A 21,567-nucleotide genomic window follows, 5' to 3' on the forward strand; every position below is an offset into this window, starting at 1 on the left:
AAAAGGGCTGAATTACAATCCTCCAGGGTTCTCAAAATAATCGCTAATTCATGATAGCTGTCAGCTGTGTTTGCATGTCCCTCACCAAAAAATTGCCGTCTTATTTCCAGTGCATAATTCTGGGATTGAAGGCTTGCCTCGTAGTCTTTAAGAGAATAGAAGATCAGCGAGGTAGGAGAAGCTTTTTGCTAATGCCTCTTCGTGGTCATGCACCCTTAAATCTTCTGTGTTTGCATGTCCCTCACCAAATAATTGCCGTCTTATTTCCAGTGCACGCTTCTGGGATTGAAGGCCTGCCTTGCAGTCTTTAATGCGGAATTGAAGAATAGCGAGGTTGGAGTAGCTTTTTGCTAATGCCTCTCTGTAGTCCTGCACTCTTAAATCTTGGGTGATCTCATTCTTTCTTTTGTTCTCATCTGAGGAATCGATAACGCCATTTGTACACTGCTTTAGGCTCGTTATATGAAGATCGATCGTTGCCTGAATGGACTGAATTGCTTTTTCATATTGGTTCATCTCACCTAGTACACCAACAACAAGTTCACCGAACACTTTTAGTCTAATGTCCAGTGCGCGCTGGTGTGATTGAAGTGCAGCAGCAAAATCGTTCATTGTCTCTTGTATGTCTCCAAGTTTATGGTAGCTGACAGCTGTCTTTGAGTGGTTTTCACCAAACAGTTTTAGTCTAATGTCGAGAGCGCGCTGGTGTGATTGAAGTGCAGCAGCAAAGTCGTTCATTTCCAGTTGTGTGACTCCAAGGTTATGGTAGCTGTCAGCTGTCTCTGAGTTGTTTTCACCAAACAGTTTTAGTCTAATGTCGAGTGCGTGCTGGTGTGATTGAAGTGCAGCAGCAAAGTCGTTCATTTCCAGTTGTGTGACTCCGAGGTTATGGTAGCTGTCAGCTGTCTGTGAGTATTTTTCACCAAACAGTTTTAGTCTAATGTCTAGTGCGCGCTGGTTTAATTGAAGTGTAGCGGAAAATTCGTTCATTCTCAGTTGTGTAACTCCAAGTTTATGGTAGCTGTCAGCTGTCTCTGAGCGGTTTTCACAAAACAGTTTCAGTCTCATGTCGAGAGCGCGCTGGTGCGATTGAAGTGCAGCAGCAAAGTCGTTCATTCCCAGTTGCATGACTCCAAGGTTATGGTAGCTGTCAGCTGTCGCTGGGTGGCTCTCACCAAGCAGTTTTAGTCTTATGTCTAGTGCGCGCTGGTTTGATTGAAGTGCAGCAGCAAATTCGATCATTTTCCATTGTGTGACTCCAAGTTCATGGTAGCTGTCAGCTGTCTTAGAGTGGTTTTCACCAAACAATATTAGTCTAATGTCCAGTACGCGCTGGTGTGATTGAAGTGCAGCAGCAAAATTGTTCATTCTCCCTTGTATGACTCCAAGTTCATGGTAGCTGTCAGCTGTCTCTGAGTGGTTTTGACCGAACACTTTTAGTCTAATGTCTAGTGCGTGCTGATGTGATTGAAGTGCAGCAGCAAGGTCGTTCATTTTCCATTGTGCGGTTCCAAGGTGATGGTAGCCGTCAGCTGTCTCTGAGTGGTTTTCACGAATCGGTTTTAGACTAATGTGTAGTGCGCGCTGGAGTGTTTCAATCGCAGTAACAAAGTCGTTCATTTTACATTGTGTGACTCCAAGTTTCAAGTAACTTTCAGCTGTCTCTGGGTGGTATTCGCCAAATTGCTTTCGTCGAATTTCAAGTGCACGCTGGAGTGACTGAAGTGCGGAAGGAAAGTCGTTCATCTTGTATAGTGTAATTCCAGTTGAATGGTAGCTGGCAGCCGTCTGTGGATGGCTTTCACCAAACAGTTTGCGTCTGATTTCAAGTGCTCGCTCGTGTAAATGCAGCGCTGCTGTTAACTCTCCTGTACTGGACTGTGTTTCATCGATTTTCAGTCTGAGCTCCGTCATCCCAAGGTCATAGTAAGTGCTGGCCTTCTCGGCAAGTCGTTCTTTTAATTTTCTTAGGCCTCCTTTAAGTAACTGATCATGTGATCCAAGAATCGATGAGTATTTTCGTGTAACAGTTGATGCACGTTGGTACAACTGCAGAGCTGATGTGTATTCTTGTAAAAGAGATTCCTCCACTTGCTGATCGTAGGAGTAATAATCTATCGCTGACTGTTGTTTAGCTAGTAGTTCTGTTCTTATAAGGAGAGCATACTGAAAACACTTAAAAGCAGAATCAAAGTGTTTTCTTTTTAGCTGAGTGTTACCTAGCTCGACGTAGCTGTCTGCGGTTGCTGTGTGGTAGTAACCGAAGATTTCCTGTTGTATTTTGAACCCTTGACGCAATGCATCAATAGCATCGTTGTAACGTCCCAACTCAGTCTGTATCATTCCTACTCGGTAGTAACTTTCGGCCGTTTTGCTGTGCATTGTACCAAAGCGCTTCTGCCTGATTTCCTGTGCACATTTATGCGACTCGAGAGATGACTGCTTGTATCCAAGTTTACACTGTACAAGGCCCAGTTGGCAGAGACTGTCGGCTGTCTTTGCGGCCTCTTCACCCAAAGTTTTCTTTCTTACGGAAAGAGCAAACTGGTGCATGACAAAACTTGACACGTAATCTTTCTTGTAAAAGAAAGTTTTCCCCAATTCATAATAGCTTTCGGCTGTTTCCGTGTGTTGTTCTCCCAACAGGCGCCCTCTTACCAAAAGTGCACGGCTGAGTGAATCAAGAGCTTGGCTGTAGTCTCCCATTTGGCATTGAGTCCGTCCTAGTTGATGGCAACTTTGGGAAATCTCGCTTTCCATCGATTTTTGATTTTCGTGAATTTTCTGCCTCGTGGTAAGTGAACGTTTGTGATCCTGTAATGCTGAAGTATATCGCTCAGTTTCAAATTCCGTAACCGCCTTTTCATACATGCTGTTGGCCGTGTCACAGTGTTCCTCACCTAATACGTCCATTCTTGTTTGCAGTGCTTTTGAGTGTGACTCCAGTGCTTCAAGGTAGTCTTCCAAGCAGAACTGTGTCTTCCCTAGTTCGTAGTAGCTGTCGGCTGTTGCACTGTGATGCTCTCCAAATACTTCAAGTGCTATCCTGAGTGCTTCCTTGTGCGAATCAAGAGCACACTCGTACTCTTCCAAATACCAATGTGTGACTCCTAACTCATGGTAACTGCTAGCGGTGTCTTTGTGTCGGTTACCGAGATGCTCTAATCTAATTTCAAGTGCACTTTTATGAGAGCGAAGAGCAGCGGAGTAATCACCCATTTTGCACTGTGTGACCCCCAGTTCATGATAGCTGTCTGCCATCTTTGAAGGGTTTTGATCCGGAAGATTTAATCGGATGCTAAGTGCACGTTGTTGAAAGCAAATGGCTGAATTACAATCCTCCAGGGTCCTCAAAATGATCGCTAATTCATGATAGCTGTCAGCTGTGTTTGCATGTCCCTCACCAAATAATTGCCGTCTTATTTCCAGTGCACGCTTCTGGGATTGAAGGCTTGCCTTGTAGTCTTTCATGCGGGATTGAAGAACAGCGAGGTAGGAGTAGCCTTTTGCTAATGCCTCTTTGTGGTCTGAGGAATCGATGCCGTGATTTGTGTACTGATTTAGCCTCGTTATCAGAAGATCGATCGTTACTTGAATGGACTGAATTGCTTCTTCATATTTGTTCATCTCACCTAGTACACCTACAACGCTGCGATGGAAATGAAATATACCGACTTGGGAATTTATGGTTGGGTTTGTATAAATTTCTTTTTCCATCCGAAGTACATCATGTTCCAATGATTGCATTGTTTTCGCGGAGGAGAAGATTTTTGCGGCCTTGGAGATAAGAAAATACATTTCCAACGTAAGCGGCTGATTCCGTAGTAATTTTTCTTCTTTTGTAACATTTTCGTTCATTGTGGAAATAATTAGAAGGCTCGGGTCTCCGATTGTGCTACATTCTTCACTAGCAAATTTGCAGAATTCTCTTGCTTTTTTGAAGCTGTTTGTGGATTCGTAATACAGGGAGAGGATCTGGCAAGATAAAACCTTTAGAATCTTAAGGGACTGGTCTTTAGTGCCACTGAAATACGAAAAAGCCTTTTCTAAATGTTCTACACCTTCTTCTATTTTTCCACTAACGAGCTGATAGATGCCAAAATAACATGAAAGTTTTCCTTTCTCTTCATCTGAAGTGCAGGCTTGAATTTCTTGCGTCCTCTGCATTGTTCGTCCTTCTGTGGTACCCCAAGTAACTTCACCAAACGCCTTGGCAACAAGTAATTGATTGTAGACTGTCGTGTATCGACGCTGCTCTACTTCATTTTCACGCTGTTCTGCTTCCTTTCCACGCTGCCCTGCTCCCTCTATTGCTGACTTATAGATCTTGTCAAACGTGGCACTGTCGCTCCACAAAAGTGTGTCCAGAAAGAGCTCAGCGTTCATTAAAACGTCGAAAGCTCTGTCTCTTGTTTCGCCGCTTTCTTTGCAACCTTCGGTTAAACTTGACACAAATTTTTCCTTGTCTTGATAGAAAGCAATAAAAGCCGACATTGACTCCGAACTTCCTGACAAAAATTTTTTGTTAATCTCACAAAATTTGGAAATGTAGTGCTCATAAAGGCGGGTTTTTGCATTACGACCGACTTCAACCATTTCTTTTTCTCCTTTTTCTCTTCCAAACGATTGGAGAAGTTTGTGCATTTGATATGTGCCTGACTGACTTGAATCTATAAGTGATCTTCTGTGGAGTCTTGTCAACGTTTCTTTGGCTTTGGACTTGCCCAAGACAGCTGCAGCAACTTCTTCGTCAAAGTCTCCTGGAACAAAAGACAAGGACACAAAGGCTTCTTTGTCATCTTGCGAGGGGAGACTTTCGAAACAGGAGCCAAATATGCCAATCAATCTTGAATCGTCTATTTCTTCCGAAACATCCAACTCTATAACAATACTGTCGGGTGACCTTTTGAAATCTTCAATGGCTTCATTTAGCGGCATCTCTTTTTGACGAATAGACTCGCACATTAAAACAATGGCAAAAGGCACATATCCACATAATTGCACGATTGTTTCACATTCGTCATCACTAGCTTCAGGATGCAATTCCTCCATGCGCACTAGGTTCTGAGAAGACACTTTGTCTAATGTACCCACCGGAATTAACTTTTGACCTAGCAATTTTAACTTGTTGAAATCTGACGATTCCCTGGTAGTAACAATGAATGTCACTTTTGGACATTTTGTTAAAATTTCCTTAATTAGATTAATAAAACTCTCCTTTACGTTCGGTTCTAACAACTTGTCAGCATTATCAAGAATAAAATACAAATGATCCTTAACTTGGCTAAACTGTCTAAAGAGCAAATCAACTGGCTTTAAATGCTTAGATGATTGATAATAAGGCGATTCATTAAAACAGCTAAGAAACCTTGATACCAGTTCGTCCCTTGTTTTAACATCAAGTGCATGTAGGTCGAAGTGATAGATGGCTTTTCCCCGGGATTTGAGATCATGTGCCACAGCTATTGCAACTTGCGATTTTCCAAATCCTGGTGGGCCATGGATCGAAACAATTCGGGTGGATTCAGAGGTCACGTGCTCTATGATCTCTTCACATTCTCTCTTGCGGCCAATGAAGTGACTACACTTGGAAGGAAGTTCGGGCTTGATAAGCAATCCGTGGTCCCCTTTTGATCAACAGAAATACATAATTTAGTTTGTTTTTTTGTTATCTTTTGTTAAGAGCAGGCCTAGATACGCGCTATACAAATACTTATTTATTATTATAACTGATTTAATTTTTTTATACTATTTTACTTTCAGGTACTATGAACGGAGCTTGTCTCAGTCACGTTAACCTAAACTCATCTGTATGTCGCTTTCCAACTGAGCAGGAAATTAAACCTTGATTATCGACCCGAGAGTATATAATGCTAAAAGAGTGAATAACCTGCATATTGCCTTATAATTCATTTTACGATAGTTTTGATCACTCATTCGAGATAATTGTCGTTAAAGATGGGGTTATTGTTCATCGTTATGTAAGATAGAAAAGACGAACGTTTATTCGTTTGTCTCACGATAGAATCGCTTTGGGGTGTCGATCGCTACGTTTAAGGAAAGCACAGTGTAGCTTACCGCAAGCAGACTAGTTGGATATTCCGTCATTCCGCCGAAAAGGGTCACCCAAATTGGTAAGAATGAAAATTTTCATAAAATTCCTAGTTTATTATGAAACCGTGAAATTTAAAACGAAAATTGCGAAAAATCATAATTTTCGTAAAATTCGTAGTTTTCGTCCACACCTCTCAGATATTTTGGTCTTGACAAAAGTTGCGAAAAATCGTACTTTTCATAAAATTCACAGTTTTCGTCAAGACCGCACAGTTCGTAATTTTTGTAAATATCGTAAAATTCGTAGTTTTCGTCAAGACCTCTCAGATAATTTGGTCTTGACGAAAGTCGCTGATTACATAAGACTATAGCAAAAAAATGTTAATTTGTAAAAAAAAAATCGTAACTGTGTGAATTTTTGAACGTGTGAAACTTCTGCTGAAGCTGATGCGCAGAGAAGTCCGATCGAGAATACTGAAAATGTTCAAACGACACCGAGGTTATACATGTGCAATACAATTTAATTCATTCTTAGAAGCACTTAAAATGTAGAAAGCCTACAATTGTAGTGCCGACAGAAAACCAGCCGATCTATTATGGGTTCACGAGAAGAGAAGACGAACATTTTGGTAAATTCATCAGCTGGTGATGTCGGATATAGCTCTCTAGGCCCTATTCATCAAGAGAATTTCAAATTTTACAAGCGCAGATGGTATATTCTTCTAATCTATTCCATCTGTTCTGCTGTGAATGCGGTGAAATGGAACACTTGGGGCCCGATTCAAGGCACCTTACAAGTCGTGTTTGGCTGGAGCGATACAACTATCACTTTATTATTCGCCTGGGGTCCGACTGTTTTTATCGTGGTCTTTTTACCGATGTCTTGGTTGATGGATGTCAAAGTTGAGAGAAATACAATTTGGCAACACTGTTAAACTGCTACCCTACTTTATCGGCGATTTAGAAGATAAAATGTAAGGATCCGTTAGCCCATGAAGTCCTTACCCTTGTCTAGACTGAGAGCATGGGCTTGACAAGCAATGTTTGAACCCCTTTCGATCAACGCAAATACCTAATTTTAATCACTTCTGATGCTATCTGATTAACGACATATGAAATCGTTACGTCAAAAATGAAACTTGGGCACTGAAAAATATGTTCCATTCACTATAACAGCTGAAATAAGTATAATCGGCCCACCCATAAACGAATAATTCACGTTATCTCGAGAGAACACTTGGTACCACTTTAAAAAAGCAAATTCTGAACAGCCCTGATAGAAACCGTTGTGTTGCCTTAGTGTAAGACAACGGCTCTCTATGATTTCTTACTGATGTTGTTTGAAAGTTGTTTCTTCTAGTTTTTGTCTCGTGTTACGTCGCGGTCACGTCGTGAACGACGTGACCGTGACGTAACACGAGATTATCCGAGGGGACTTGGTAGCTCAGGATAGTGCTTTGTGTAAGACCTCTTGTAAGGTAACGAAGTGACAAAGTAGCAAGGAAACAAGGTAAGAAATAGACATTTTTACATAGATACATTTTGCTGATAAGATGCATCGGGATGCTGTTCTTCGTATTGCGCGTTTTCTCTTGTCGAGTTTTAAACGTGCTTATTTACACGTGTGAGACATGGTGTAAATGTTTGGATTACTAAGGTATGTGAATAATGTAATATATTACATGAAGTATCATCTTTAGTAATACCGCCAAATCTGATAAGGAGATTTTATCTCACATATGTTGCTTAAATAGGTAGTTTTTTACATGGAAAATGAATTTATCTTTACGGTAGGTTTGTGTTTTGATATTATATTTGCGGTGGGTATTGTTAAAGTATGCGGCTGGCTGAAAAGCTGTTGTTAAATTTCTGTTTGCGTTACAAGAAAGCCATTTTGGTGCGTGTTAGGGTCGAGGGTTGTTGAGGTCAGAGCAGTTTTCAGATATGTCAAATGATGTGTCAAAAGGAGAATATTAAGTGAAGTTACCACGCAAACAAAAATATTGATGTGGTATCTCATCTTCGGCTTTGTTCGTTTCTTTAAACTTTATTCAGTAAAGAATAGGAAGGGCGTATTATGAATAGTGTAGAAACAGAATAAAAGGATTAAGGGAAGTGCGATTATCGTTATCTGAGAAACAGGAAATTAATTTGCTTTGCTTTGTTAATTGTATACGCTTTCCAGAACGTGATATGATATTTTGAAGACACTAAGGTCACAAAGTCAAATTCATAATTCCTTTTTGTTTGTTTTTCTTAGGGTCGGGTCGCACTAAAAAATTTTTTGGAAGAATTTGTTTACTTTGCGGTGAAAATCTATCAACACGCGAGATTTTTAAGTGCGACCTCCACTTAAAAAAAAAGGCGAACCTATTTTCCAAAATTTTGTCAAAGGAAGCCGTCTCCAGTGATAACAGAACCTGTCAGGGAAATGACATTGAAGGTCATGATCACACGCAATCACAAAGCGCGGGAACTTCGCTAGAACACTCGATCATGGATGGAGGTGGCTTTTTTCTCAGTTCAACACCATTTTATCCGGTTACTTTTTTGATCAGCAGCAGCAGCAGCAACAGCAGTTTGGCCCTTTTATGAATGAACTGCATTCGCAGTTAAACGTGGGTGAAGGCAGTCAAAGCAGGCCAGGGAGCGCATCGAGCGATATAACGAGCTCCCCGACGAGTCCCGTTGCTGTTGCAAGTACATCTACAGCATCTTCTCCCGAATCCGGACCGGCAAAGAGAACTTACGACAAATGGGTCCGACGATGATCAGAAAATGCTAATTCGTCTTTGGGCTGATAATTTCGATCGCCTGAAGAGCAGAGAAGCACGAAAGGTCTGGGATGAAATGAGGCGAGCACTGAACTCGAAATTTGGCACGAAGAGGACCAGGGATAAAGTCTTTTAAGCGTCAAGCAATCAAATTCATTTCCGGTTGTCACTTGCGAAGCCGGACCAAGATATATTAAGTGATAATACACAATACATCTTGCAACAGTATCAACAAAATGCAAGTAATCAACGTTTTCACGGAACATATATCTTGTCCTTCCACGGCGTAAATTTTGAGAGTTTAAAGCGTATTTTACAAATAGACTTGAGCAAAAACAAACTAAACTAGCAAAACATGTGGCAAAGAAGTGTGAAACAAACAGGAAACCACGCAGCGCAGACTATAAATGCAATGACCTCTAGACATTTCCTTGGCCACAATCTTACGGCTCTATTTAATACATAATGCCTCCAGATAAAACAGATCCCCATTAGAAAGAAGTGAGAAGCAAATTACGTCGAAAAACCTTCTCAGGAAACTAATTTGTGCAGTTGTTGAATACCTTAGAAATCATTGCGAAGATTTTGTTGAGTTTTTGGAAGGACAGTTGGATAGGTTTGACTATTTGAGTAGAATGTGAAGAAAGGGCACATGGTGCGATGCTGGTATAGCACAAGCTGTTGCAAATACTTGAGAATGAAATTTGAGAATTTTAAATATTGTAGAATCCGGAGATGGTTTTTCTGAGCTTATATCATTGTTAGCAACGGGTGCTACTTTACTGATCTGTAACACGAGACAGCCCAACGGGCACTTTGATTAGTCTTATTACCTTCATGTTTAGACATCGTTTCTTCAACAAGTGTTTCAAGGTCATCAACTCTCTTTTCAGTCAGTCCAACCCGGTGTTCCATGCCAATTTCCAAACCTTCACGTTTAGACATCTTTTCTTCAACAACAATGACTCTGTCTTGAACATCATCAACTCTCGTTTCAGTCAGTCCAACCCGGTGTTCCATGGCAATCTCCAAACCTTCACGTTTAGACATCTTTTCTTCAACAACACTGACTCTGCCTTCAACATCGTCAACTCTCTCTTCAGTCAGCCCAGCCCGGTGTTCCATGTTCTGCTGATCAATCTCCAATCTTTCCATTCTCTTTTGAAGCTCCTCGAGACCATCGGCACAATTCTGAAGTTCACTCTGGACTTTGTTCCTCTCTTTGTCGCATTCTACAGACATATTCTTCACATCATCTTGCAGGGATTTCACTTCTTGTTGTACCAGTTGTATCAATGCCGGGTCCACAGGGGAGTTCATACAAAGGTGTGTTCCTAGAAAAATGATGAATAAACAACACACTAACTGACTGGAGCGTTTCGACCGTTTGCGGCTAATGCTTAAAATTCTTCGAACCTCAACGGAGCATATAAATGGACTTAATGTTTATTGTAAATTCGTATGACGGAATCATCATGCAGACAAATGACAGAACAACACCATAAAGATCGTGCATTGTTCGGGAATAAACCACCTGGCAAATATTAATAAGAACTGATATAAACATTGAACATTAAACAAGAGTTAGGGTTAAAGGATGTTTTTTTGGACACCCTGGTGAGTAACTGCACATATCAGTCATGCACTTTTAATACCTTTAGTCTCCCAGTCTTTAAGTTCTCCAAGAAGTTTTCCTTCGTCTGCAGTTGACAGAGCCATGGCTCTCACTAGTTGTTCCATTTCAGTAAAACTCTTCTGAAACTTGGTTTGATCCCATATACCAAATACACAGTGCGCCCAGTCGTTTCGTCCCTCTCTGACATGATTTGCGGCAGTTTGCACAGCTGCAGAGAATACAGGCACCCGACCAAGCAACGTTAACACCGCAGATGCATCGCAGTGGCCATCGAAGGCTGTGAAGTGGGCCATGTGGTTCTGAACGTACAGCCTGGCAAAGTCAACATGGGATGTCACTTTACAGTCAAACAAAGAATAATTTAACCTTCCACCAGGAAGCTTTGGATGACCATCATTTCCATTAATGTTCTCGTACTTCAAAACCTGTGGCCACCGTTGAAGACGACCAGATGAGCTTTGTGTATCAATGTTGTGGCTGGTCTTGAGGTTGTTGTATTCAGCATTGATGCCTTGTTCCACAAATGGACGTATCTGTGGTATAAGGATCTTGTTGAGTGATATTCCAGCCACAAGCCATCGTTTAGGATTCTCTGACACACCGAGGTGACTAGACCTGTGTGTTATAAGATGACTTAAACTCAGTTGCTTAATAGTATTTGGTCGGTGATCACAATGAAAACAAATGAAATATGACAGCTCTTGATGTCTACAAAATATTTTTACTCGGTAGCAAGCCTTTATACGTGGTTCAAATCTCAAAAAAATTCTTACAAATCATATCAGTTTACAATAAAATATAAGTCAGTGCATATGTTGTTTTCAAATGCTATTGGTAATACAAACCTGCAAAATCATTTCATCGTCACAGTTACACAAAAAAAACCGAACTCATCACGTTGACTAGAAAAAGGCAATGAAAGTTGATGATTCAATTAAACATTTTTTGTTACATGTGTAAAAAACTTGTTTTCTTTTAAGTAACTTACCCAGGTGAAGCTGATGCCATTTCAAGAATTTTATAAAAATGAGTTTGTCATCTCATTAATCACGTGTGGCAACACCTGAGACAAGGCAAAAGAAACGGTAAAGGTAAAGGTAAATGTAAATATATACAGTCGGTCCTTGTCCCTTGTCCTTGGAGTTTGGGAAAAGGTTGGACGAGCAGACAAGTAACATTTTTGACTATAAAGGTATAACTAACATTTTGACGAATGATAAGATGTAGTTAAAACATAACTGCTTTACACATTCTTAATTCAATGAAAAACGAAGAAGATATATAGTTAACTGTTATCTGATTTACCATCCTCGCATTGATCGACGGAAACCACCGAAGGACCCGTCAATAATTGTCTGTAAGCAAGCTTCAGATAATGTTCGGATATTCGGATGACACAGCCAGTTGACTAACTTGTTTTTTAGTAGGTGGTGTAGCCGGGCTAGTTTTTTGAGAATATTTATCAGACTGCGAGCGTTTGCTTGAGAAGTTTCGTGACGAAGGGGACTCTGTGCTTTGGTATTTGGTATAAATTCAAAAAGTGACAGAAAATTCGGACCCAGCCGGGCAACAAAGAGCGGAACGGAAAAAGCGGCACGGAAAGATATGGCCTCACATTCGCTGCATGTCACTGAGAAAGATAGAGCACTGGGTCGAGTCATTATAAAAAGGCCAAGCTCAAAATCTCATTATACATTTATTCCTTTGAATGTGAGTTATGACAATTTGGTGTTAATACGTCATCGAGACAATATCCTCTAGTCGATGTTTTTCTGAATTCTCATCTCCTTATTGTTTGGCAATGTGTTGTAAAGAGAAATAAGATAGTGAGTGGAAGGGTTAGTTAATTATCCTCAGCTCGAGGTCCTCAGTTGTCATGAGAATTGAAATGTTGACATGACAAAGCAAGTTTTGAAGTCTTTGTGAAAATTTTACATTTTTCACCTACTGTTTACCTGCTTTATGTGCATACTAAATGCATAAGTCAACTTGAATCTGGAAAATATTTTTTGTCGAATGGATATAAATGGGGGCATAGGATTCCGCATAAAACGTCAAATTTTGCTAGCACGAGAAACATCTATTGTTGCTATTAGCTAACTCTGCTACGCTAGGGAAAGATCAACAATCAGATTTTGAAGGTACCAATGAATGAATGAATGAATGAATAACTTTATTACTGTGTCTAAAATGTTTAGCTGAGGGGAATAGTCCCGTCTACTAATTGTGGACACCTGACTAAGAAAAAAACTTTAAATAACTTAAACCTATAATTACATCTATTACAATTAATAATCTAAAGTTAAAAAAGTTAAAAAAGAAGCTATCTACATAATAAAAACGGGTAAAAAAGTAAATCTATTTATGTGATAAAAAAGACTATATACATGGCTAGAAAAGCAAAAGAGTTAAAGCCTGAACTTGTCAACCTAAGCAAACCATTTGTTTTCCCTGTAGGGTATTTTCATTAGCTCTAAGGGGGAGTTCATGTGTATTGACAGTTTTGACACACGACAGAACGGTGTTTCAGATTCTATGTAACTATGAGCTACTATGTCTGCTGCAATTTTTGATTAGTTCATGAAACTCACTCAGGATTCAATCATGCTGACCAGAGATGACTTCAGGCTCGAAACAACTTTACACTTTTGCAACAAATCTTGGGCCGGAAGCCATAAAAACAAAACATTATGCAAACTCGAGTTGTTTTTTAGTATGCAAAGAGGAAAACGCAATAGACCATAGGACGATAGGAGACAATTACTATAAGCGAAGGTGCCGCGGCTATTAGGAATTAAGAAAAGCTTGTAAGATAGAAAGTAAAAATATTAGTCTTGGTATCAATTAATCTTCTTTAGCATATAGTTTTTATTCGGCGAACTTAGGTACCACTAGTTTCAAACCAACGTTTTTAGAAAAACAGTTAGCGTGTCATGGTCTGCTAAAACTCTCAAATAAATATTTAAAAATTTATCCTGAACTAATTTTTGTCCTTATATAATCGCTAACAGCTAGCGCTTGGAAAACTGAAGTGACAGAGTACTTTAAGGCCTTATGGACCTAAGTGTTACGGAGTATCATTCAGTAATGTCAGAGATTTCTGTCTGCAGCTTATCTAGAACTGATACTGACATACACCAGGCTGCGAGCGTTTGCTTAGGCAGTTTTAGTGTGTGGAAGCCGCTGAAATGGGCGACAGGTTTGTCCTCTGGCGTTTGATCATAGATAACGCATTCAGTATAAGTTTATAAAACGAAAAACAGAGTACGAAATCGAAAGATACGGGATTAAATGCACTTTACTGCATTCGTTGGCATGACGGAAATTGCAATATGAATTAAAGGGGCAATTTTGGTACCTATTTCTAAAGGTATTAGTATATATTTGTCCGAATTTGTGTTCTGCTCTTAAAGGAGTTAGTCGTAAGTGGCACACCTTGTAAGATTTATCCTAAATGTTTAAATGTTGTCGTTCGTAACGGTATCAATCTTGCCTAATGTTAATTTTCGTTGGTTTGTTATCCGCTACTCATTTACTCGATATCTACCACAACAAAACTGTTATTTCGAGGATTCCGGCTTCGATTTGGCGGTATATACAAGTAGGTAATTTTACACATGCTAAGCAATCGCTAAAAATATTTTGATATAGTTCATTTCCCCCGATAGTAAAGCTTGCAGGAAATCGAACTTCATGCAACTTGGCTTAACTGAAACCGAAAGTGCTTAAGTAATCACATTTTTTTAACTAAAATGTGGACGTCAGCCAAAACGTTATCTCGAAATCAATGTGTTAGTTCGACCCATTTCGGTAAATAAACGTGTTTTTATCCGTCAACTAACTCAGTTTAAATTTGAGTATTATACATTATCAGTACAGACGCGGTAGAAGTCTTGAGATTACAGCAGCAGATCCATAGCAATTCAGTGTGAACATGCACAAAAATGTTTTAGTGTCAGCAAAAAAGTCTCAAAATGCCAGGTCTTACCTTAAAGTTGGGTCAGTATTGTACTAGAATGAAATCCACAGCTTTACTCTAAGCGTTTTTGCACCGAACTCTTCACTTAACTGACTAGGCTTGAATTCAAGATGCGATGTGCTTGCGAAGCTTTTTAAGGCGACGCTTCAATAACCAAATGCTCATTTTATTCATATATGAATAAAATGAGCATTTGGTTATTGGAATGTCATTTCAGATTAAAAGGAGGCCTCCTGGAACGAGGAGAATTGGAACCAATCCAAAGTTCATCAATCTCGAATTCTCCTTATTGTTTCCCATACATTCCTTGTAATGCTAGTTGTTAAAATTTGGTATTGCATCAGGAATGTATCCCTTAGTTTATCAATTTCATTTTTCTTATCACTTCGGCCTTGGAAATGTATTGATATTAAAAGGAGAAATTTGAAGTTAATCATCTTGATGTTCACGGCTCTTTGAGAAATTCTGATGAGCATTAAAATATCAACTTTACGGAGAAGCCTTTTCCTAGGCTACTGGAGTACAAAGTCCTGCAGTTATTGACTTATTAGCTTGTTCGAGATGATCCAATCCATTATTTTTGACGCACGCTGCACAAACACAAAACTACTGTCATCTTGAGTATGCAAAATTTGTTATAGCAGACAAAAATAGAGCTCGACTGAGGTGTATGGAATTCATTAAACATCAAGAATTGTCGACATGAAAGGGCGATGTATTTGTAACAAAAGAAAAATAACTTTGTTGTCCTGGAAAAAGAACTGCGAATCAAATTAAGAGATACCAAAAAGCAAAGTAGATAAATCGTGAACATGTTCAATGGTACAATTAATTTCTCTTCGCTAGTGATTGTTTTGCCTGTAGGGCATTTCGCTATATGAGGATCAGGACTGGAGTTCATGTGTATCGACATTTTGACACGACAAAGCACAATGGATCTCGGAGGTTATTGTGTGTGTGCCTTTTTTGTTTTGGTTTTGGGCCTGCTGTGCTTTATTATTCATAAATATCTAGTATTTAAAAGTAGTTTGATGAGAATCTTATAACGGGCTAGCTGTACTGTATCGCAGAATGACTAGCACTGACTAGTTGGCAAAACTGAAGTGCAATGATCTTCGCTGATAAGGGCTTGCTAGCTGATTTACACCCAAAACAGAGGAAACTGATTAAAACGACAGTTGGACTTCATTGTAGCGTCAGCAGATGAAACCGAAAGTGCTTAGTAATCACATGTTTTAATGAGGGTGGCGAATAAAGGTCACTTTTGTTATTCCTGAATGGAATTGCGAAATGGCTAGTTTTACTTTTTCTCGTGAATCTTGATTTCGTTGTTAGCCGTGAATAAGGCTGGAGAATCGTGATTTTCCAAAAAAAAAAAAAAAGAATTTTCTGTCAAATAAAAATTACTGTAAAAGCTCTATTAATTAAGCCCCGAGGGGATCATTTCTTTTCAAGGCCTTTTTTTACGGGGTGAGGTGGGATGGGGGCTCAGATATGTCTGCTGCCGAAGACCCTAGGTACGAGGACGCCATAAAAAGTAAATGTGGGGATGAAAAGATTTTAAAGTGTAATGTTACAGTGGACTCCCGATAACTCGAACCAAAATCGATTTCCCAGTGGATTTCCGTCATACATTTACTGTAATTTTACCCTCGGTAACTCGAACCCTCGAACCTCCCGCTAACTCGAACCAATTTTCGTTTCCCTTCAGGTCATTTTCTATATAATTTTACCCTCGATAACTCAAACCATGTCTGTCAATACGTGACAAGTCAAAACAAACAGTGTACTGTAGTCAAAACACTGAATTTATCTTGAAAAAAATACGTACACGAGTCAGAGCCACCCCGAAATGCCCCTCAAAACACGAACTGTGCCACGCCATTGATGAAGGTTGATATCGATTCTTTCAGATCCAACCTTTAAAAACTTTCAAGGGTAATCGATAGTTATAGATTAGCTGAGAAGCGTCAGGGCGTATTGTTTTGTTTCACATTACGTTACGTTATGATTCATACAGTAAATTAGAAATGTGTTGCTCCATTATCACTCGACTTCTCAAAACTGTAATTAAATTTGATTAAAATGTACACTGTATGAATGGAACAACAGTACACACTGTTTTTCCTTTTTTCGGTCATTTGTTCTAAACTTCCGATAACTCGAGCTCCCGATAACTCGAACCTTTTCCGTCTGTTTTCCATGAAGGTTCGAGGTATCGGGAGTCGACTGTATTTTGTTTCTTTGTACATAAAATTTGACGATATACAATGTAAAATGAAACGATAATGCTGCTATTCGTAAGGAAATAACAGAGTACTGATCAGCCTTACTTTCAGTTCTCTCAAAATAAGAAACGTTTGTATGTGCATCCTAAAAGCGTCAAACTTGGTCGAATGACCAATCTCACAGGGTTCTTTCATTTTGTGGTGTCAGATTATCGATTACTTGAATTTTGAAACTCGCCCCAGTTCCCTGCACAACCTCGGAACGGGCAATAATATGACATCCCAAGGCGTTCTCTCTTGTCCGGTTGTCGGCTAGCAGAACTCTGGAGGGTCCTGCACTCCAGGTTTAACCAAGCCGAGAACGCCTAATTTTATCAGTCTCTTTCTTGTTTTTACCTTTTCCATCCAATGGTCAAGCTTGTTTTCTCATGCGCTGTATCGTGACGGTGTGCGTGACCGGCACTTGCACAGTACACGCGGATGTTTAATGTAAAGTATTTGTGAACACGTAGTAATTCTCGCCTACACGCGATAAGGTGTACTTCAGCAAGAAAACTTTGCTTCGCTCAGGAAAGATCCTCAGAGTATTAATAGGACGGAAATTAATTTTCGAGGTTAATCTCTTGTTCCGGACAACACAGCACTGTCAACGGTGCCATCTCCTCTTTTCTCAGAAACAGTTACGTCATGAAGTACTAATCCATTCATAACGGCTCTTTCAAGCTGACAAAAACGCCAGAAATTAATGGATGAGTACTGTAAAAGGTCACCGCACTGCGTATTCCCTGAGCAAAAGGAAGAGATTGCTCACAGTCCGATTGTTTTGAAGATCGATGTTCAGTTTTTAAAATGGGCTGATGGAAATACCGTGTTGAAATAAAGTTATCCTATCCTATCTTATCTAAATCCTGTTGAAGAACCAGAATATTCCAATACCGAGCTTATAGTTTGTATGGAAGTTGTTTAAGAAAAGAGAAGAAGAAGTAGAAGAAAAAGCTGCTCGTTTAACAGCGACGAGTTGACGGCGATTGTTTTAGTGCCGTAACATGGGGAGGGGCCGGGGAATGGGGTGAGGTGCTCTAATGAATTTGATAAATCTAACGAATTTGAGGAATAATTCACCCAAGTGATTCAAGCGTAAAGAAACAAGAAATTATAGTTCCTTCTTCTCGGCGACTTATTTTGGGGCCACCGGTACGAAGGCCAACACAAACGTTTTGCGCCCAAGAATTCATGAAACTTCGGTTTGTTTCACAAGATGGAAAAGCTGCAAATATCAACTTTACATCCCCTGCCTAAAGCCCTGGTCAAGCAGCATATTATATAGTCGGTGATAGCTAAAACGCCTCTTTATACTATCATCTGAACAACTATAGCTAACTATCATTCACATGGCCAAACGGCTCGTGTTTGTTGACGACAGTTCACCTCAAGCTCGCGCCAGCTTCTTGTACCAGTTCAAAGGTAGTTCACAGAAAAGTTTTTTAGAGGACTTTGACGTAGCCATCACCAGTTAATCTGCGGAACTTCCAGACTTTTGTTTAGTGCTTAGTGGAAAATCGCCCAGGAATTCTTGAAACGTTTTCAAAGGAAGGAGGGAGGTGGGGGGTATAGGGGGTTCTTGACAACAATGTCTACCGGGGCAGCTTATGTGTACCCGTGTACTCATGACGTGAAGGGAAGATCAACTTAAAGTGCGTAATGTAACGACTTACAGCCCTTGTGCTTTTCGCAAAGGTTAAAAAAATTGAGAAAATAACCCGAGGCTCTTTACCCCTATTTGAGATAATAGAAATGGCTTATTAGTCCCATTTTGGAGTTCTAAGCTCTTGAGGTAGAAATAACGTGATTCTGCCACGCTATATTGTTGCTATGGCAATTTGTTATGTCAAAACGAAGGACTTCTGAGCTTGGGCATTCGTTTGATCCAATATTTTAGCATCGACTGACAAAGCTTTGTCGTCAAAGCACAAAAGCTACAGGCCTGAATTGCATGTTAGGTAACTTGCTACTTGGAACGCCAACAACAGGTATTGGTCAGAGTTTGTTCGTTTGCCGACTCATATTTTTCTCTTTTTTTAGTCACGTGTAGTACGATTTCCGTTCCCAAGCTTCTCAATATTGTTCTAATGCATTGCATGATCGTCGCCTTTATAGTTAACATTGTTACGCGTATAATTTTATATCAGTGCAGTAGTAAGTAAAATGTTTATTAACAAAGGTAAATACATAAAAAAAACTGCTAATACTCTAGTCTCTAATTGTAAGAAAGGTAAAATATTTAAAGTTATGTTACAATTATATGTTTTGCATCGTTGCCAACAAATTAAAAGGAGATTATGAGTACCAAGAGTCAATTTGGTTAGGCCTACTCTGTGACCCAAAATCGCCCAAAGTCGCCTAAAGTCGCTCTAAGTCATGAGGATAGTATAGATATTTTCTGTAATAATGCTTTATGGTGTACCATGATGATTCCCATGTACATGTTTACCACAACTGTACTTAGGTCAGTCACCTAAAATTGCCTAAAAGGTCACCTAAAATTGCCTAAAGTCGCTCAAAATTGCCTGTAATGTTGGACAAAATAAGCTAAAATCGCCTAAAGTCGCCTTAAGTCACCCAAAGTTACCGCGACTTTGGGTCCCAGTTGGTTATTAAAAATATAAAAACTATTTTTAATTGCCCCATAAAAAACCGAAGACGACTATTCAACGATATAATTAATAATTGAAAAACATATACTTGATTGATCTAAACAGTACTTTCGAAGAGCATACTTCAAAGCTTTTTCCGTCGCCATGTTGTAAAGTTAAAAGCCCTTTGGTTCACGTTTACTGCTGACCGCAATCTACATTTATAAGATTGGCGTTGGAAGTTGTGATAGTTGTGATAGACAGTTTGTGCTTTTAGATTGGTCCCCTTAGGAACTAAAAAACTAAGAAAACTAAAGAAAAAAAGAAAAACTAAACCCCCCATAAACAGTTGCCCCCGCAGACGAAAAATCCTAGGTACGGCCCTGATAATAGCTTAGGTAAATTACTTTCGTGAAAAACGCAAACAAATAACCTCGAACGAGCCGGCAAGTGCCAGTCATGTCAGTTTGCGGCTAGTATAACAGCGCAACTACTCGAATCGGACCACTTGAAAGAAAGTTTACCAATCAAATTTTGTACACGAACCAGTAACGTTGAAGAATAGTTCAACAAACAAAGTTTGAAAACCCAACAAAGTTGCGGAAGATGCGAACCTCTCGGGAAACGCTGCAATTTTTTGATTGGCTAGTTTCGATCCTAAATTTTTAGCGGTTTTCAATGGTTTCGGTCTTGTAGGACTCACAAAAGGAGTTTTTCAAGATACAATTTTTTTTAAGTAAAATATATTAATTATGATACTCTTCCGCAAAGAATGGAATCTGTACAGTGTCTACCATATGGCGGTGTCGAAAGTATGAAATTCAGGTAAAACAGACTTGCATTTGCCTCTATTCAGTTGATTAGTCTACAAACATTTTTGTAGAGCTGTTGTCTGGATGCTTTGATGTCATTAGTTTGTTAACAAAATAGATAGCCATCAATTGTTCTCAATTGAAGTTTTGATTGGTTAACTTTCTTCCAAGTGGCTCGATTTGGGTGGCAGCACTGTAAGAAATAGTAAACCTGTAGCATTCAACTGTCAAAAGTAGCGTACAACTCTAACTTTTAGTATAGTGTACTTAATAAACCTCCTAAGTGCATCCATAAATTGATGCAGCACCGCTGTAGTGTCTACCATTTCTTTTATAAGACTTATAACGTAGCTTCAGGATAAAACAATAAAATCTACTTTTACTATATACATTCATTCGTAGCTTCCGACTGCCTCTTACAGTATTCATCAGTGAAGTGAGCGCCACGTTGTCATGTGGTTGCATGTTGTTTAGTCACGTGACAACAAGTCGAGGCGGCTAGAAACCTGGAGAGGAGACTGGGTGAAGATCAGAAACAAATGACATCTGCAATCTGGGAACACCAGTCAATCACGAGATCGACCATGAGGGGGTCAGAATCCTTGATAAAAAGTCCGTGGTAACAAAAGGAAAATCAAGGAAGCCATCCACATCTGATGCCAACGTCCAACGTTACTCGGGACTAACTATTATGCACTCAGTTGATGTACTAGTAGTGACACAATAGCGAGACACCTCATGACATATTTATACCACGTAACACTCAGTTCATGTAGAATACTACTGACTAAACAGCACTGCGGTTAGCCTAACTAGCAATCAGGTTAGCCTAACTAGCGCTCCGGTTAGCCTGAATAGCACTCCGGTTAGCCTACTTTTGCTTGGGTTGCATGCGGTTAGCTTTTATAATAGGGTTAGGATTTCTATCTAAAAAAAATCAGCTGCTGGTCGTCGGTGGCCTAGTGGATATCATTCTCGCTTGGCATGCCGGCGACCCGGGTTTGAATCCTCTTGGTCTCAACTTTTTTTTTAACTTAAAAAATAGGTTAAAGTGCTACTATGATCAAATTTTCGATTTCCATTTTTTTACATTTTCGTGTACAATTAGACTTTCTTACTCACCTTGCCAATTTTCAATCCATTACGAACATCAGAAGTCGTTTTATTTCAATGTTTATTTCCGATAATTTACGGCCGCCATTAAACAACCTTGTTTCAAGGCTTGGTTGCGAATAGGGAGAAAATGACGTCAAAGGCTGCAAATACCTCACGGGTTGAAATTAGAATAACAATCAGCATAGAAAATTGCACGAAAAACAAGCCCAAAGTTTTTGTTGCTTTTCGCGTGAGTTTCAATACATATTGTTATTATAATTTCAACCCGTGAGGTATTTGCAGCCTTTGACGTCATTTTCTCCCTGTTCGCAACCAAGCCTTGGAACAAGGTTGTT

The 21,567-nt window shown here is 39.6% G+C and overlaps 1 protein-coding gene across 4 annotated transcripts in view; it reads right to left on the bottom strand.

Annotated features, from left to right (window-relative positions):
* Positions 1-21,567, bottom strand: part of LOC144667229 (uncharacterized) — a 46,097-nt gene that overhangs the window by 4,104 nt on the left and 20,426 nt on the right. For 2 of the 4 annotated variants that reach the window (XR_013573298.1, XM_078528646.1), the window contains exons 1-5: positions 14,453-15,114; positions 11,453-11,527; positions 10,484-11,079; positions 9,662-10,162; positions 2,220-5,627 (exon numbers count right to left, since the gene is read on the bottom strand). Coding sequence is in view for 3 of the 4 variants with exons in the window: in XM_078528646.1 (XP_078384772.1) it covers positions 2,220-5,627; positions 9,662-10,162; positions 10,484-11,079; positions 11,453-11,472 (4,525 nt within the window). In the remaining variant the exon portion in view is untranslated. Of the gene's footprint in view, positions 1-144; positions 5,628-9,661; positions 10,163-10,483; positions 11,080-11,452; positions 11,528-14,452; positions 15,118-21,567 lie in introns of those variants that run through there. The other 2 variants (XM_078528640.1, XM_078528635.1) reach the window with 2 other exon arrangements.

The sequence above is a fragment of the Oculina patagonica genome, chromosome 1 (assembly GCF_052425735.1).
Source record: "Oculina patagonica isolate OP01 chromosome 1, crgOcupat, whole genome shotgun sequence".
In the NCBI taxonomy this organism is placed as follows: Eukaryota; Metazoa; Cnidaria; class Anthozoa; order Scleractinia; family Oculinidae; genus Oculina; species Oculina patagonica.